Below are 17,679 nucleotides of genomic sequence, written 5' to 3' on the forward strand. Positions count from 1 at the left end.
GTGCACGTGTTTCCTTTCCTTTGTGTCCTTCCGTGTTCATTTTATTCGCTCTGATTATTAATTTGTAGAATATATATTAGTAATCAGAGTTCTGGTAAGCGGTCAGATTGAGATTTATTGAGTATTCATGCTTTTCGCACGAATATTTAAAAAGAGTTGTGCGTTTTACTTAATATAACATAAGATATCCATATAATATTAATAAAATAATACTAATTTTTCTGTCAAAAATTAGATAACGTGAATACCATACATAGGAATACCCAGGATATTTGATCAGAAAACACAAACGGTACCGTTATACTGTTTTGTCTATCCTAGACTATGAGCGCCTTCCTGCTCTTTGTCCCTTGTGCCCGTAGTGGCAATAGTACCATATTTGCCTACTGAATTTAGGGGTCAGCCGTCTGAGACAACAATTAACGTAGACAATCTAAAACTTGAAACATTTCTTCTTTTTGTTCCCAGCATCTAACAACTTGCGCATGCGCAGGCTAAATTTCTTTGCTCTTGTATGATATGGCTCCTCCGACAGCAGCTCACCACCCAATAATCGTCTGCTAGTGGAAATTCGAATGTATCTGCGATCAGCTGAATCGCTCCCGTTGATGCTACAGTCCTCTCATCGTTTTCGATATATCTTATTTCTTGCTATTACGAGATCATGTAAATGTGATTTTTTTTTCAAAGCAGATAGCCATTATGTCGAATGAACGATTAGCCGGTTCGCTTGTAGCTGTCGCCTTGAAGGCAATCAGCTTAAATATCGGACTCCACATATCTATGCGCTTGTGTACCTTCGTCTTAAACGCATTTATACTTCGCCACATCACCAAATATGCCTTCGGAGTGATTAATGTCCGGCTGATGCTATTATTCTCAACTATACACTTTCTTGCCAGTGAACCCTTTCGAAGGTGCGATTTTTGCACAAAGGAACGCAGAGTCAAAAAAACGATACAGTTGAATCAGGTGATACGAGATAGATCAAATATTTTCATGGGAGTCTCATTTTATGCGTACAAAAAACGTGCCTGCGGATCGAGAAACGCTGCATAACAATAAGCTTGCCTTGTGAACACCGTACATGATTTCAACATGACTGCAAACTGAAGAGTAGTTTCTCGGTTAGAACACGAAGATTATCACTGAAGGTTTATTTTGGATTTCGTTTATTTACCGGATGTGAATAAAAAGCGCAATAATATTTGGCGCCAAAACCCCATAGTCGTTTTTAGTGTCAGCTTAAATACTCGTTTAAAGTTAAACGGCGTCTGTCAGCAGAGAGTTTAAAGTATTTAAACAGGATTTTTTACCCCTTAAATTTACACTGCTTCTGTTTGTAAAACTTGTAGAATCCGAACTACTCCAAATATTAGTAATAATCCAAATCACATTTTCTAATTTTTGTGTATCTTGTGTATCCCCTATAAGAGGCCCTAATATTTTTTCAGCATTTTGACCACATTTCGTTTTCAAAAGCGTTGCATTCCAAGGCCAGCAACGCGTGTAAAGCGCTTTTAATAATAGTAATCACATAGTGGTAATAGACGATGCAGTTTTTCACGTTTACTGATAATGTTCTTCTTCCGCAGAAAGGAGGTTATCTTTTACTGAGGTAAACCCAACTGCGAGATTCTCATTTATAACAAACAGAATATGAACTCGTGTATTTACCTGATTAAATGTCATCAGTATTATAGAATATATGAACTGAGTAAAGGTACCAACACTAAGCAACATGCCTTCGTTCTTCAACATTTTCAGTCGTTAGATAAAGACAACTCTGGAATATTCATGGCGTTTTCGTCAACATTTTCCAATTTCAGAGCGTGCTGTACGGATACCTCTCATGATAAGTGGAGTAAAATTATTAACTTATCCTGGTTGAGTGTTCCTTTGGCTAGTTCGGTGGGTGCGCTTCTTTCGGTGGTATGGGTTTATCTTTTAGAAACTCCAGATGACCCAACGTATTTGCTTAGTGTGGGTATCACTTTCGTCGCGGCCATTATCGAAGTTATGGCTGAACCTATGTTTATTATTGGATGCGCCTTTGGATACGTTAAGTTTAAGGTTTTTGCCGAAGGTAAGCGTAGAATACGATTCTTCCTGTATAACACATATTCGTAGTTACTCAACTGATATGGGACTGGTGGGCTGACTGAGTTTATTAGAAAGTCGCCGCCAATATTCGCAAATGGTACTTGCCATGATAATAACAAACTTTACCCAAATCTCTTGCGGGTGCGTCCTTACAGAGGTAACGCACTTCCAAGAATCTCGATTTGAAATTAAAACACGCGAATAGATTTTTTTCTGTTTTCTTCTATGTCTTGTGGTATTTATTATACGACAATATGGGCGTCATTAGAGTACACAGTCAATGTAGGTAAACTATTTACCAAAAAAATCATAGAATCCGTGATGTTAATTTTTTTCTATTCGTCAGTTTCCAATTTGAACATTATACTTTAAATGTTCTCAGACATGTACCGTTTATACATACGCGTGTTATTTATCAGGTTTCATACAATCTATAAATAACTACTCGTTGGAGTGCTGATACGTGTGAACCACATTGTTCGCTCTTAATCGAAATTGTTGCAGGTTCAGCGTTGGCACTTCGCTGCGTCCTGATGTCGGTGCTCGTATTCGTTCGGCCTAGTCAAGCTTTACTTGCGTACGCCATTTCACAGCTTATCGCCTCAACCTACTTCACTGTAATTTTCTACGCATACTTTCATTTCGTGTGTGCTCATAACCTTGATACGAGCTTACCGATCGCTCACATTTACCAAATGATTCCGTTCTTTGAGGGTGTCGATGGAGCCGTGGGTGAGCTCGCGGCAAGCTTCGTCAAGCAAACTGTATTCAAGCAGGTTCTTACCGAAGGCGAACGTTATGTTATGACAACATTCTGCGTTCTCGACTTTGCCTCGCAGGGTGTTTACGAAGCTGTCAGCAATCTCGGTTCGCTGGCTGCACGTTATATCTTCGGACAAGTGGAGGAAAATGGCTATCTTTTGTTCGGTCAACTCTTCGGTAGAGGCGATCCGAACACGAGAAAAGAATCGGACGTTCGTTTGGGTGCCGAAATTCTCAGCAACCTTCTCAAGCTCATGCTGATCGTCGCTCTCGTAATTGCAACGTTTGGGCAGGCGTTCAGCGGGACCTTACTGTACATTTATGCCGGCGATAGCTTGCTGCCATTTGGCCGCACTTTGATGCGACTTCACTGCATGTACATAGCATTCATTGCAGTAAACGGTATTACCGAATGTTTTGTATTTGCCACGATGACCAAAAAGCAATTGGATAAACATAATGCGAAGATGGCCCAGTGTTCATTGATTTTCCTCGTCGCGTCGTACGTCTTCAGTCGGATATTTGGTGCGGTTGGGCTCATTTTTGCCAACATGGTGAATATGACATTACGAATCGTTCTAAGTTTTTGTTACATCAATCACTTCTTTGCCCAAATCAATGCAAACATTGTTTTACGTTCAATGCCTAATAAATGGGTAATTATTATCCTTATAACGAGTTGTGCGCTGACGCTTACAAGCGAGCTACTTATTGGAGATCGCATTATTCCACATGCAGCTTTCGGAGGCGTATGCTTTTTAATAGTGACCATAGTCACCTATAAAAGCGAGCACGAACTTACGAGTTTTATTAGAAAGAACGTCATAGAAAAGAAGCTTTAATGCTCTGCGTTTAGGCGATAAACAGCATTAGCATCCTTTTTTAATAAGCATTATCATCCTCATTCTTATGCTAAAAGACCGACATACACATGTGAATGTGGCCGGTCATACGATATCCGGCCGACGTGATAATGAAGTAGCACTGCAATTACTGTATTATATAATAATCTGTGATCCTCCTTCTATTAAATGAACATCGTACACGTTCCTGATATTGACTTTGTTTTCATTTGTTACAGAGGTATGCTTCTCGTAGCAAACAGAAATGCTAAACACGTGCAGTTAGGAAAGCACATGTCCAGAAATTTAAAAAGATCATAGTAATAAGCCACCACAGTACATATTTCAACTACATTGAGTTTGTATATATAATAAATATTTACAAAATTTACATCGTTACTACTGTACCGAAGAGTGTTTGTTTGACTCATCAATAACGGTGATAATACCTTTGTTACTTAATATATGTATAGAAATTTAGATACGTTCTTGTGCAATAGGCCACGGCGTGTCCTAGGTGCCTTCAGGCAGGACGATGCGGTGGTGATATTTTTTGTCTTCTGGCCGGCTTTGAAATTTTTTTAAAACTAAATTTTCGTATGTACATATTTAGTCAAGTGCGACTATTATGTGATATTTCCTCTGTACATTAATCCAGCTTATTAAATTATCCGCTATTGCGTGATCTTTTTCTATCTGGGCTGTCCTACTTGGTATGGCCCAGGATATTGTCCCGATGGCGGGGGCGCCGGAGGCGGAGCCATATAAAGAGGCGGGGGAAACTGTGCTCCATGTAGAAATTGCACACCGGGTGGAAATTGTGGAGCTATATATGGAGAACCACTGAACACAACAGGGCAATTTGTTCCAGGACCATATACGGGCTGAGGCATTGGCAACACTGCATTATATTGCCCGCGGGACATTGACCAGGGGTCCTGAGCTACTTGTGGGTAAGCTTGTGGATACGGCATTACGTAGCTATGCTGTGCTGTCATATTACTGTGATGTACCCCCATTGGGTTGCGGTTACGAAAATTATTGCGATTGTTCACGTTGATCCGCCTAACAAGAGACTGCTGCTGTAACGGAAGTCGTGGACGGAAGTCCTGTGAGTGACGTCTAGGCAACGTCGAAGTGCTGCCATTTGGGCCCGCTGTAGAAGGTCCATCGTCGCTGAGAATGTCAGCCCTGCTCTTGCGACGGTTACGGTAATTGTTGCTACCGTTGTTGTTGTTGCTACCGTTACTATTGTTGTTGTTGTCGTCTTTGGATCCTCGTCTGTCGACCAGCTGCCCATTCAAATGTCTCTTCGCACGCCTTTCCTGTTTGGCTGCTTTCTCTTCTTCATCGTTTGAGTAATCGAGCTCGTGCTCCGGCGGCTCAATGTCGTGTTCCCATGATGCGTCCGAGCCCTTCATCTGCATCAATTCCCTAATCTGCTTCTCAAACACGAAAAACGTTTTGTCGTGACCGTTTGCATAGAAGATCTTTGTTCCCTTTTCCAAATGTTCGTCGGCAATCTCCTGTGAATTGTTGAAACGGAGGACATAGTACGGCCTTTTGACAGGTCCAATAACGTCGAAGATTAAGCCAACAGCACGACCATCGCCGAGGAACAGAGCTGTATCGAGATTAAGCACAGGGTGGTCACCGGTAGATTCCACTACGACAAGACAGTCAACGAATGAGTACAGCTCACCAACGTGAACCAAAAGATCCTGTGCAACGGTGATCTGAAGCCTCTCGACTGGTGGCAAGTCATCCAACGTTATCTCGCCTTTGACGGTGTGGCCAAATTTCTTTGTTTTAGCATCTTCGACTACTTCTTCTTCGTGCGGTGCCGGTTCGACGACAATGTCACTTTCATCGCTGTCTGAGTCTTCAAATTCATCTTCTTCACGATAGACAGTCAGCAATTCCGCTGACTCCTCTATGATGTTACCTTTAAGGAGATTTGCAGCGAAATCCTTGAGGGTGGGTGGGGCTTCCTCTTGGTCAAATTCATCGTGTGTAATTGTTGCAGAGCTGCTGGAAGCCATCTGTAATAGGATGTTGATGACAGAAGAAGAAAACTTATGAAATAGTACTGGTAACATTAGTTTTACTGCATAATTATTCACTAAGATAATTTCTAGGTTAGGTTTCTGCCTGGAGATACCACCTCTATTACAAAGAACAGTTTTATGTTGACGTGTGCTCATCGCCGGGTACAGCGATCATTGTATACGTCACTGATTTGCGAACTGCTAAAATAAATTAAATAATAAAAGAGCTCCCAGACGGTATCTTTATTCATAAGTTTTCTTTTACTAATGCTTAAGGTAACATGAATGTCAAATCTCTACGACGAAAACAGACAAAAAATATTTTTGAATCGGAAAAATAAAAAATACTTAATTTCAGTTTACGAATTTTATAAAGAAAATTTTTATATCAGAATAGAGTTGGCAAAATGGAATTATATTCAGAACGCCAAATTTTTATAGCAGAATAAATAAGCGTCAAGTAGGAGAGATTGTTTTCCATTGTAAGAATCAGGACAAAATTCAAGTAAATTGCGTTATAGAAGGCGCAAACGAACTTCTCTAAAAGCGAAAATACCTCCACATAACATATATATATATATATTTGACAAAGCTTTGTCTATAAATAACACATGTGCAAAAATTCAAAAGATATTCGGCGCCTTTTTTTCTATTTCGTACAATAATGTTTAATTACTGACCAATGTACATTTATAATAATCAATTAAATAATTTGTCTTACATACATCATTTCTAATCATGAAGAACGATGTAAAATAATCCAACGTGAACCGGGTCAAGAGGACGCATCCATAGCATCAGCAGGTTGAATGATTTGTCAGTCGTTCGCCAACCTTCGTTACACTACAATGTAAATTAACAAGGAATGCTTTTTGTTTTTGAATAAAATTCTGATGTGTTGCCCTTTAAGGCGGCTAGATTCATCTCCAGTGTAATGGCTGCATAAAGAAAAAGCAGACACGGTTGCTTGTCTAAAATCGATAAAGCAACATTATTTTCATTACTGCACGACAGGCTTAAGTATTGAATAAAAATATTTCTATTTGAGATTCTAGTGGCAATCAGTTCTGCTATTCAAGTTCATCCTTAACGAAACGAACCAAACATTTGACAACCAATTAAGCCCTAGTTGTGCTTGAAACATTTCTAACTCTGGAAAAATTGGTATACTCGAATTAGTTAATTACCATAGATGCAGTATACATAATGCCTTGATGACGACTATTTCAACGTATAGCATTTTAACTTTCATAAACTTTTCGATAAGTACCTGAAGAGAACTCCTCAAGCTGCTAGGCGCGATGTTTACAAGCGAATTAGCAATCACTTTCGCGTTAAACTGTCACCTCTAACTGACTAGGCGAAAAACGACCGTATTCAGCACGTGCAGTGTTCAGCTGTTGACAATGAGGTTGATGATCTTTTGGTGCTCAGTAATGAACGCGCAGCCAGGCGATTCACTAAAGAGGGGCGTCTGTCAGCGATCGTCCCTTGGGCGCTCACTGGCACTGGTCACTATCGGCTGAAGGTACATAAACTTCGTCATGGCCACTATACTCAATGGCCAATTCATGTAATTCAAAGAGAAACTATGTAGTTGCTGAGGAAGATAATTGTTAACTTCTAGTTAGCTCTTATTTATGCAAACACATACACACACACATACATGATTCATGTTTATGTGTGTTTAAAATCAATACAGATGTACTAAGCAAACGTTCAGTCGCTAATAGTTACATAGCAATTATAGTAGTAATCTTTTTTTTTTTTTTTCTGTAATAGATTGCTTTGATTTCGAGTAGTTTGATCTAAAACTATATGTAACAGTACTCGTTGCGTGTGGTGCTCAAGTTTTCACAAAAGCGATCCAACCAGCTTTAGATCCTGCCACATGGCCCCGTATGTTTAGATCCGGTGATGAACAGGAGCTTTTCTGTCTTACTCGGGTCGTCATGGCAACGCCGTAAGTCGCTGGCTTCGACGGCGCTGTCCACAGCATCGACGTCACAGAAGCAGTAGCGAACGCGGATCAGGAATAGCGATAGAACATAACGATAATTGCAAAAGCTGCAGCGAACCCAACCAAGAGCAGGAACTGTGGTTATTTTCGGTTCATTCATGGCTTAACGTCCAATCCAGTAAAAGTCCCTCAATTCGAACCATTTAATGACTGTTTGATTGATCGTGTCAGGACACTACATCGTTACGTAATTTTGATTTTTGTAAATTTCGGCCACGAACGGGGCTAACCACTATTAACAGTAAAAATTTTTTGTGAGTGCTCCAATCTTTATCGGTTTTGCAAGATAGAGAAGGGCTGCATCAAAAACTGTAAACTTGCCATAAGTGGAATCTTGTGTGTAAGCTAAGGATAACAAACAAGCATGGGGTCACGATCGATTCTAAACAAAACGTCTAGTACTATAGATTCATCGCGGTTTCGTAAGAAGCAGAAGTGGTACCACCGAAGACCGATACTCGACAATGCGTACTTCACCAACTTACAGAAGGGCAGTTATATTGCCGCCCTTTATGCGCTCGTAAGTTCAGGGTTCTCGTGTCTCCTGAGTAATTTGCATTGTAGTTCGGATGATTATCTGTTTTACGGGGTAGGTACCAATACAAAGTAATAGATAGTATGGTTAAGTAAAAGTGGCATTAGATAAATCTACATTATTATTGGGTAATTATAAAAACTAAATGTTCCAAACTTGCAAAGTTTTTGCATCAAGGCGTACTGTTGTGGCAGTGCCAGGCGCGTTTTTTGAGAGTTTCGTCATTTCAAACAAACCTTTCCTTCGTAAAGTTAAATATTTTTATTAACATACTATATAAAATTGCTTTACGCATTTCTACCATTTGATCATTACACCGAGCAATTATGAATCGGTCACCTAAATACAAATGCGAGTCGGCCTTTATTTCAGTAGCATCTAAACTTCGGTTCTAGATAAGCTATAGTCAGTGCTTTGAAGCTTGTTCAATTGGAATAACTCAAGTTATGAAAAAAAGTTGATCTGATAAATAAATAAATTCACTCATAAATAAAGATTTCTTTGGCAAGTGAATTTATCGTGCATTGATCCTTAGCTGCTGTGAAGTGAATTTTTGTTTTTGCATTTTATTTGGTATTGCGATTAAAGGATATTTAGGGCATGATACAGATCTTAGTGATTGCGCTTCGAAGTTCCAGTAACAGATTATATTATATGTGGTTGGAAATATCTATCGGCGAGAACTTGAACGCTGCATGCTATGTTGAATTTAGTATGGTAGAGAAAACTTCGTCGCGCACGAATTAATCTTACGGGAAGATAACGAAGATCAATACAAAAAAGCATTTCTAGATCTTCCACTTCCAGTTCGTCAATGGGCTCCTGTACCAATTCCTGATTTGGTGCTTTGTCGCTTTGGCCTGCGTCATTCTATCCAGACTGACAAAAACTTTCGCAGAGCCTCTGCATATTTGACAGTTTGAATAACATATGCGTACTATGTTGAGCTCGACATTTTTCGATGCTTCACACATTTTGACAACAATACGTTGTTTGTCATAATGGTTTGCGAACTAAACTAACTATTAAACGCTTTATAATGACTATACGCTTCTGCATGTGTGCTTATATAGTACAAAGCTCAGTGGCTTGTGTGGGGGCTCAGGGGCCATTCTGTGTTTTGATTGCGCGGTCGTACTGCTACTAGTTTCATACAGTGGATTTCTCTAGAATCTTATCATAACTATGGTCTGCCATTTCGTACGTGCTTTTCGTGTGGTAGGGTAGTGAATAACGTTTCTGCCTGCTAAATTTTGGGGTATGTGTGACCTAAGTTTTAGTCCAGACGGGACGTACTTTGTTTTCTGCTAAGAGCTATTTGTCTGAAATAATACTTAACGGCTGAAGTGCTGAACGTAAAACATTTTATACATTTTAGACAATCACACGTTATCCCCCTTCGCAATAATCATCTATTCACTTATTTCTATCAGGTTGAATGAAGAATTTATTATAAAATCATCGTTATCTCTCTCTCGTATCTAATAATAATATATAGCGTATATTAGACAATCACTGCACCATCGCAGGAATAAAATTGAGCTGAATCTAAGAAGCTATATCTAGATGGAACATTATTTGGATTAGGGCATCTTTTGTTTGAAACGTAACTCTGTTAGTGCAGTACATTGCTAGAAACCCTTGAGGCTTGGCGTACACACAATTGCCCCAGGTTGTGCAACATAGGGCAATTTATCACGACACATTTTCAAGTAGGAGCGCACGCCTAAATAACAAAGATAAGTTAAGCTTCTATAGTAGATGCGATCTGATGCTACAGCTCTGTCCAGATAGCTTAATCCGATTTGCTCTCATATATTTAGGCTTATTAAAATCACAGGAGTTACGTTGTTGGGTTTTGATTTTCTAGTTGACTTTTGTATAAAAGTCAGTCGGCCAGCCGGCAAAGTTTTTAACAGATATTTCACGATAGTACCGTGTGCGATCGCGCTCATAGCCAAAAACCAAGCCAACATAAAGAATTAGTAGCCAGCAACAGTAACGGCGCTGAATACGCGAAATCGCTCCGCCCTCTTCCATATATTCTGCGGTAAAGCAAAATTGTCAAGCCAGCGTTCGAAATAAGGACAACGTATCATATACGTCTACTTCAGCTGAAAAAAGTGGATCAGTTTTGTTGGTGCCGACGTTCTACCCGTTCAACTTCATCATTGTGATCATACACTGGCAATAGTGGTAAACCGACGGGCCATTTTAGTACAGCGATCGCTTGCTTTGGCAGACTAGAGAGGCAGCTAGCCAGTGGACATCTGCATTGCCTGCGTTTGCCTGTGACGTCCGTTAAAAAATGACCAGTGTCAGGGACAGTGCAAATAGGTCACTTCAAGCACTTATTCCATTTGGTGTTTTGGCCTATTGTGAAATGTCTTTAGAGCTTCTCTAGACAAAGTGGATTAAACGGCAAGAGCGTCGATTTTAAGCCATCAGATATTCTATAAAAAAGATATATAGAAAAAAAACGTTGTCAAGGAAAGTAAAAATAACATCTATAGAGCACAACAGTCGGTGTAGTACGTTAAAACAAATAGTTTTTAAAAAATTACTAGAGTCAGTTGTTTTATTGCTTAATACCTTATTTACTGATCAGTCACAGCCTGGTTACCTTCTCGTAAAGAACAATCTGTTAAATAACGGTTTTCTAACAAGATATTTAAAGATTGTTCTTATGGTTAGCCATTGTCAAACAAACAGTGACTTGAATCGCTTGCTTGTTTAAGAATACAGGGCTATGAAAGGTTTGCTTTGTAATAGGACTTTGTATGGAAAGAAGCTACGGGATAACATAGCGTAGGTTAGAAATCGAAAGACGTCTAAAAGCAATGCAACATTAAAAAAGATAAACCGTTTACTAGAATATTAACAGAGACGAGGGGGAAGGACATTGTTCAAGATAAATGCGGTCACTTTTCTGTAAAGATCTGCTTGTGATAATGAAGTCAAGTTTTTTTTTTTATTATCGAGCGAATCACAATAGCGAACCGGTTATAATCAGTCATATAACACTTGCCATTGAGCTTTTTAGAATATCCGATGTGACTGTATATATTTTTTAATGGACTAAAGCTAAAAAAATATCTCAGTACGATTACAGTAAGAGAGTATTTTGGCAGCAAATAAAATAGTCAGGCACATGACAAAAAAATGCAAAAAATACCATATTTCAATTATTTGTTACAAAAATATACCTGGCTAGGGAGTCTATATTTACCTAAATCAAAGACGCTTAACATATTGAAACCTCGTGTTATATTTGCCGCTATAGCTGGGTTACAAATATAAATGGGTTATTAATATGAATCGAATAGAGGGTTTTGCACAATCAGAGAAGTTGAAAGATTTTTAGCAGATAAGATAAGCTACCTCTCGTTTTTCACTACTTAAGTAACAAGTTCTCCTTTAAATTTTACGTATGGTTAGACTGTGTCGCTTTTTGTTCGATTGAAACACAATTAGCCTAAATAAGAAAAAGAAGCTGAGTTTCTAAGGGCCCGTTTATCATTCGTGCCCATTTATTCAGGACATACGAAGACGTTTCAACTTCGCACATTCTCTCACACGTCTCTTCATGAGCAGAAAGCGCAACAGTTATTGCTTATGCTGTCTTAAATATGGACTAGTAAATGTACTGATGAGAAATGCTACAATTATGTAAGCACTAGATAAAACTATTGTTAAGCAAACAGCGATCAAGTTTATTAGAATACTAAGGCTGTATATTCGTGTAAGGCTGTATATTCAATCTTCACTACTTCAATAACTTAGTCAAGTTATAAGTAGCTACAAATCAACAGTGCTATAGGTGCGAATAGTATACGTATTAAGTCAGCTTAGAGAGGAACTTGTGTGCAGTTTCCAAGCGGGGGAAAGTGGCTTACGGAATTTGGTATTCATTTTAGTTAAATGTTACGAATCATTTATTACAGGTGGAGTGCCTCTTTATGATCTGCCTTGTGGTATTTGATATTTACTGTCTAGCCGAGGCCTTACCAGGCTCCCGACATTTTAGATACTTCGGAATCAGTTTCCTGTTTGTCTATAGTGGAAATCAGCATGGTTTGTATAATTCACACTTAGAAAAGGCATTTTCATACCAATAGTATATTCGGTAGCGGCATTTTGCGAGCTATACTAGTATCACCTTCATCGAAGAAGGGCAAAGCGTATATGGTAAGAATTAATATTTAGATCTTTTAGAAACTAGACACACTCTAAAGATGTAGAATCTATCATTTTCATAAGTCAATCCGAGCGGAACAACTAAAAGAAATCGTCGTTTACTCGCTTCTTCTTAATAATTTCAGTACGGAATCTGCTGATAGCCGTATCAGTATTTTCGTTCATTGGCGCTATTTGTCTCCTGGTAACGTCCGCACAAATTATTTCCGCTTTACGAAAGGAACAAGAGGCCAAATTCAAGCCCTGGCTGTATGCAATGTTCATATTCACCGTTTGGCGCTTCTGCGCTATTATGTTCCGGTCAATTGCAAACGTAGGTCTCTATCACAGTCGACATGATTTATTATACAATGAATTTATAAATTGGGACTTATAATTTTTCGACGCATTCGGCTATCCTTTTGGCGTAAGCAGTTCTTGGGCTACGCGACAAGGACCTGCTCCCACCAAAAGGCTCGATCGGGATGAATCTTACTTTATAGATGCAAGGTTTCTCCAATAGAGCTACGTAGGAAACGCTATGGTAACCATTTGTTGACGCTGGCACTTAGATTTATAATGTTGGGTACCTTAAGATGTATACTAAAGTAATTGAATTATTTTTAGTTTAAAAACACTTCATTTAAAGCTAACGAAGTGCTGCCTGCTCCATTGTTAGAATTAGAATGTCTTTTATGATTTAACTAGGTTTCCAATTTGAAATAAACATGTTTTTCCGTGAGGTCTCATATCGAGACATTGTTCATGTCAATGTGAATTTCATATCATAGGACCTGTACTACGCGTATCATATCTTAATGCTGCTGATTTGGGTGGCTTTGATTGCCGGCAATGTCTTTGCCTATCTCGTCGTGTTGTCCAACTATCAGGAGCTTTCCGATATCACCCGACTTGAAGATCTCGCCCGCAGTAAGGTACGTTTCGATGAAAAATGAGTTTGACAATGCCCATTATCTTGATAGCAGTATAGACCAATAACGTCCAATGTGGTACAATGAGTCACATACCCATTACATATATACGTGTGTGTGTGTGTGCAGAGAGAAAGAGAGAGAGGGTGGGTAGAACTAATTCCGAGACTCTATCTGGTGATGTTTGCAGATGGGCGTTGGAAGCACCAGCGTATCACGCTCTGTATCACATAACAGTCTAGACACGTTCAAGAATTCGATGCATAACTCGTCTTTTCAGTCGAACTACAGCGGTCGAAGTGGAGCTCCATCGGTTTCATCCGTTCCTATGCGACAGTTTCGTTGAACGTAACAAATTAACGTTACTGGCATTTTCTCTGTTCTAGAAGGTTGTTGGCGATAGGTCCAAGGTAGTACGGCGTTTCATCCTGTGGACTGTATTTGCTTGTACGCAAATTCGATTTAGCATCTTCGTAGAGTGTCTTGCTGGGCTACGTAAGATGTATATGGCCGGCATAAACAAGCAGACTTCCAGCAATAGAAATATTCTTTTCTGACGGTTGCATGTAAACCATACTTCCATGCAAACCCATAGAATTGTAAGTACTGTATATTCGAAAAGGACAATGCGGGGTGTCAACGCGTTTTTTCAAGGATAATTTAGGGTGATCTTTTGGCTTGTACGATATCCGTATGAATGGCACGTGCTTATCGGTCCTGTTTATGTTTTCATACGATTACTGGGAGGCTGATGTAATGTTTATACTTAGCATTTATTTTTGTTTTAAGGTAACTTAGCATTGTACTGAAAAGTAGTTTATAAGACACCTTTGTAGATTGTCTTAAATAATTGAATTGGTCTTCTCTGAGTGATCTGGAGCTGGCGTATTCTTGGAAATAGGGCCAAATTTATTCTTTGATTTTTTTTACTTCTAAACTTGCTGAAGTCTCTGTGTATGTGTGTGTGTTTGTGTGGGTGTGTGTTTTATAGGTAGCTCACGACTACGTCGCTAGTACTATATTTGTAGCTAATAATATATATTTTCTGGTTTGTATAATATAATTTAGATGTTGGTGTTTTGAAAAGATTTACTTGTGGTTTGGGCGAGTGCGTAAACTGGTATATTATATATAGTATTATTTAATTATGGTTAGTGTAGCCAAACAGCGCCATTATGTTACCTCTGTAATGCAAACGTAGCAACGTGTTGATCGAATGTCACAATACGAGGCGAAGTCGAAAAGGCTCGGTTTTACACGGTACAAGCACAAGACCTAATCGAATGCCTAGGAGAGAACAGCGTTTTATAAGTGAGTACCGTGCGTCGGGAACCAAAGCTGACTTCAAAGGAACTTTACGAGAGTTGACGTCGCTATGAAATAGCGCGAGACGCACCTGCAGAATTCGGCTTGCGGCAAAACAGAGTGGCATCGGGTGTAAACGACGAATAAAGGACTTGCAGAAATCTTCAACAACAGCACTGGATAAGAAATCGACCCAAGAACAAGGAAGATAGAACCCATCAGCCACTGCATTTGTGTAGGACACGGACCAGGATGATGCTAACTATGAAAAATTCAAACGTAAGGTTGTATTAGCAAACCACCGAGCCAATGAAAAAGCAATACACTATATATTTTTAGGCAGATTGAGGTAAATTCTGTCGTTGTACGGTGATGAAACAGTACCTCATCAGGCTGTATTGCGCATATATATAAGATTTATACAAGTATGTCATAGAAATTTGAAATGGGGTAAGGAATGGAAGGCACTTAATGGAAACAAATGAACAAAGATTAGAACGTCCAGATTGGGTATAGCAAGACGCTACAGATATTTCATATCGACATTTGCATTGGCTCTATCGAAAAGTAGGGCATGTGAGAAAAGGATGCCTGCTAAGTATGATAATAATAATAGTAATAGGCAAAGTGATATAGACATATTTTGGTTCGGCAAAAATGGCGGAAGATTACCGAAACCCAGAACGATTTTTCTGTCTCGCCATGTCCATAGAATATTAATTATGATTAATATGATATGCACTTGATTTTTCTGCAGTGGTTAAGGTCGACAAAAAGTAAAAACAGTGACAATTTAATTATTTTGTGATTTAATTTATACGCGAGACGTAGCACTGGACATAAGTAAAAAAAAATAAAGATTTATATAAGTATGGTTAATACCCACACAAGTGATACGTTAACTGCCTTCTCTAGAAGATCAATGCATGTTTGCGATAAAAATCTTCCTATTAAAAACAACCACAGCTCATTAGCGGATAAATTTCATTAACATTTATTGAAGATTCATAATTATCATTGACCATCGTTACTGCGACACACAGCATCATGCTTATTTTAATAATACTAATTGTAATCTATTATATTTTTTATATTATACTAATGCTTAGTAATGTTTGTTGTCATTGTTAGTGATATAATCACAGGTGTATTTTTACAGACTGCGGCTCTTTAAATCGTGTTTCTTTCGGTATTCTCAATAGTCATTTCCCTTCGAAAAAAAAGCAAATTAACAATATCGTTATATGTATATTTCATTTTTGTTAGATGGCGCCACCTATTTCCCGCGTCTTGTTTTTCGGCTAGCTTCTCTTCAGCGCTTTCTGTTCCTGTATGCATTCATATTGCAATAAGACATCTTTCGCTTCCGCATTGTGCCTATCGTTATTTTACCGTTGCCATATCACTTTATCATTCGTTATTCTGTATCTGTGTTTGACGTTTTACATCACGACTCATCCTATCGAATTCGTTACCTAATTGTTATCTGTCGCCATTTTGAATTATGTCATTAGCGGCATATTTGTATTATTAGTCTCGAGATTGTTGCTGCTGGTAAACCATCTATTGCGACAAATCATCACTGATTACCTCCTTCAATTCGTTATTATTGGCTGTATTTTGGTTAATCATTCCTCCAGAATCTCATTTACTGCTTAACTGTTAAAGGCTGTTCGTAAGTGTCGCGTGAATCGCTAAAAAATCTGCCATGGGAAGAAAAACATTGAAGAGCTATACATATGTATCTCTTGAAATCAACGATAGTATTTAGGTTAATCTATTCATTAGCATAGCCTTAGGCCATAAGAAGCGTCCTTATTATCGGCCGGTTTGCGCAGCATGCTGATAAATTAGGTACACACAGATGGTTGACATTTTGGTTTTTTACCATTTTGACTAAGGGTAATTTGACGAATTCAGCGAAAAAAAAAAATCGGTCGACCGCAAATGCGGAAAACTGACCAGTCATTGATTCGGTTAATAGCTGGGGGCTGGCTTTCGTAAGCGCTTTCGGACCACCTGCCGGCTGGTAACAGCCATACTTCTAAAAATGTACACGGATTCGTAAATGGTTTACTATATACCCTATTATGCTCGTCTCTAAGTACTGGGTGTCTGAAGAACGCTTCGCGTTAGATGAATCTTTTCAGATGGTCAGTACACCTCGTAACAGCACGATTGTTTAGTAGATGTTTCAGCAAATTGTGATGGTGCGCTGTTTATATAATAGGCAGCCTGTGCCTCTTGCCGATTTGGTTTATTTCAAAGATTTGAATTAGAACGCGAGTATTTGTGGGGTTCCGCGTTCATCGTTTTACGTTCGAATGTATTGTCGTTTAACTGTATTATATATATTTTCTATCATCAATCTTTGGCTATATTGCGTCTCCGCTGAGGCCACAACGAGTTGATTGAGAACATTATATGCGACGCGTGCCACAGTGACAATAGTGTTTATTTATATAGCTCTTACTCATATATACATTAGACCAATCCGTTACAATTTCCCTACTAATTATATGGCAACTTTTTCTTCCTGATAATTATCATATTTTAACGTTAGATGTGTTATTATCTTCATCAATATGTTAAGAACTAGTACGCTATCTACCCCGTATCTTAATAAATCCACTGCTCTTTTTCTGGTATATGATTCTTTTACGTGTCTTTCATACTGTTTCCACAATTTGTTCTGTATTGCGAATCGACTTCAGTGTTCTTCCGTTTTTGTTTTCTAGACGTCTGAGTCTTATTTTTCATCTGAGCCCACGTAAATACATCTCTACTTTTGACATTTTTTCAGCAACAGATATTCTATAATCAACGACCCTGTCGTTTAACAACAGTGCGTTTAGCTATTGATAATGATCTAATAGTGCTTCCAATATGCGCAGTTAACACGGTAATATGCTACATGCTATCGGTATCTGTGTGACTTCCCTTGTTGCAAGGAGTA

At 38.8% G+C, this 17,679-nt stretch overlaps 3 protein-coding genes across 4 annotated transcripts; 2 read left to right on the forward strand and 1 right to left on the reverse strand.

Moving 5' to 3' along the window:
- The first annotated feature begins 540 nt into the window (after window positions 1-540).
- Window positions 541-3,921, forward strand: LOC111249908 (man(5)GlcNAc(2)-PP-dolichol translocation protein RFT1). Its single transcript, XM_022804372.2, has 3 exons — window positions 541-917; window positions 1,830-2,086; window positions 2,608-3,921. Exons 1-3 carry the CDS (start codon window positions 703-705, stop codon window positions 3,705-3,707), a joined length of 1,572 nt encoding a protein of 523 aa, XP_022660107.1. The 5' UTR covers window positions 541-702; the 3' UTR covers window positions 3,708-3,921.
- Window positions 2,306-7,185, reverse strand: LOC111249909 (uncharacterized). The gene is made up of 3 exons (XM_022804373.2): window positions 7,026-7,185; window positions 6,481-6,598; window positions 2,306-5,749 (listed from the first exon to the last, which is right to left on the reverse strand). Exons 2-3 carry the CDS (start codon window positions 6,493-6,495, stop codon window positions 4,400-4,402), a joined length of 1,365 nt encoding a protein of 454 aa, XP_022660108.1. The 5' UTR covers window positions 6,496-6,598; window positions 7,026-7,185; the 3' UTR covers window positions 2,306-4,399.
- Window positions 7,186-7,606: 421 nt separating this feature from the next.
- pasi2 (Protein) lies at window positions 7,607-17,376 on the forward strand. 2 transcript variants are annotated; one of them, XM_086987604.1, is made up of 5 exons: window positions 7,607-8,364; window positions 12,255-12,384; window positions 12,633-12,820; window positions 13,278-13,421; window positions 13,609-17,376. In XM_086987604.1, the coding sequence occupies exons 1-5, from the start codon at window positions 8,140-8,142 to the stop codon at window positions 13,762-13,764; spliced, it is 843 nt and encodes a 280-aa protein (XP_086843730.1). In that variant the 5' UTR covers window positions 7,607-8,139; the 3' UTR covers window positions 13,765-17,376. The 2 variants fall into 2 exon arrangements, with proteins under 2 accessions (XP_086843730.1, XP_022657334.1); XM_022801599.2 differs by having other exon boundaries at window positions 7,722-8,295.
- The last annotated feature ends 303 nt before the right edge of the window (window positions 17,377-17,679 follow it).

This window comes from Varroa destructor, unplaced genomic scaffold (genome assembly GCF_002443255.2).
Source record: "Varroa destructor unplaced genomic scaffold, Vdes_3.0 BEIS01000004.1, whole genome shotgun sequence".
Lineage (NCBI taxonomy): Eukaryota > Metazoa > Arthropoda > Arachnida > Mesostigmata > Varroidae > Varroa > Varroa destructor.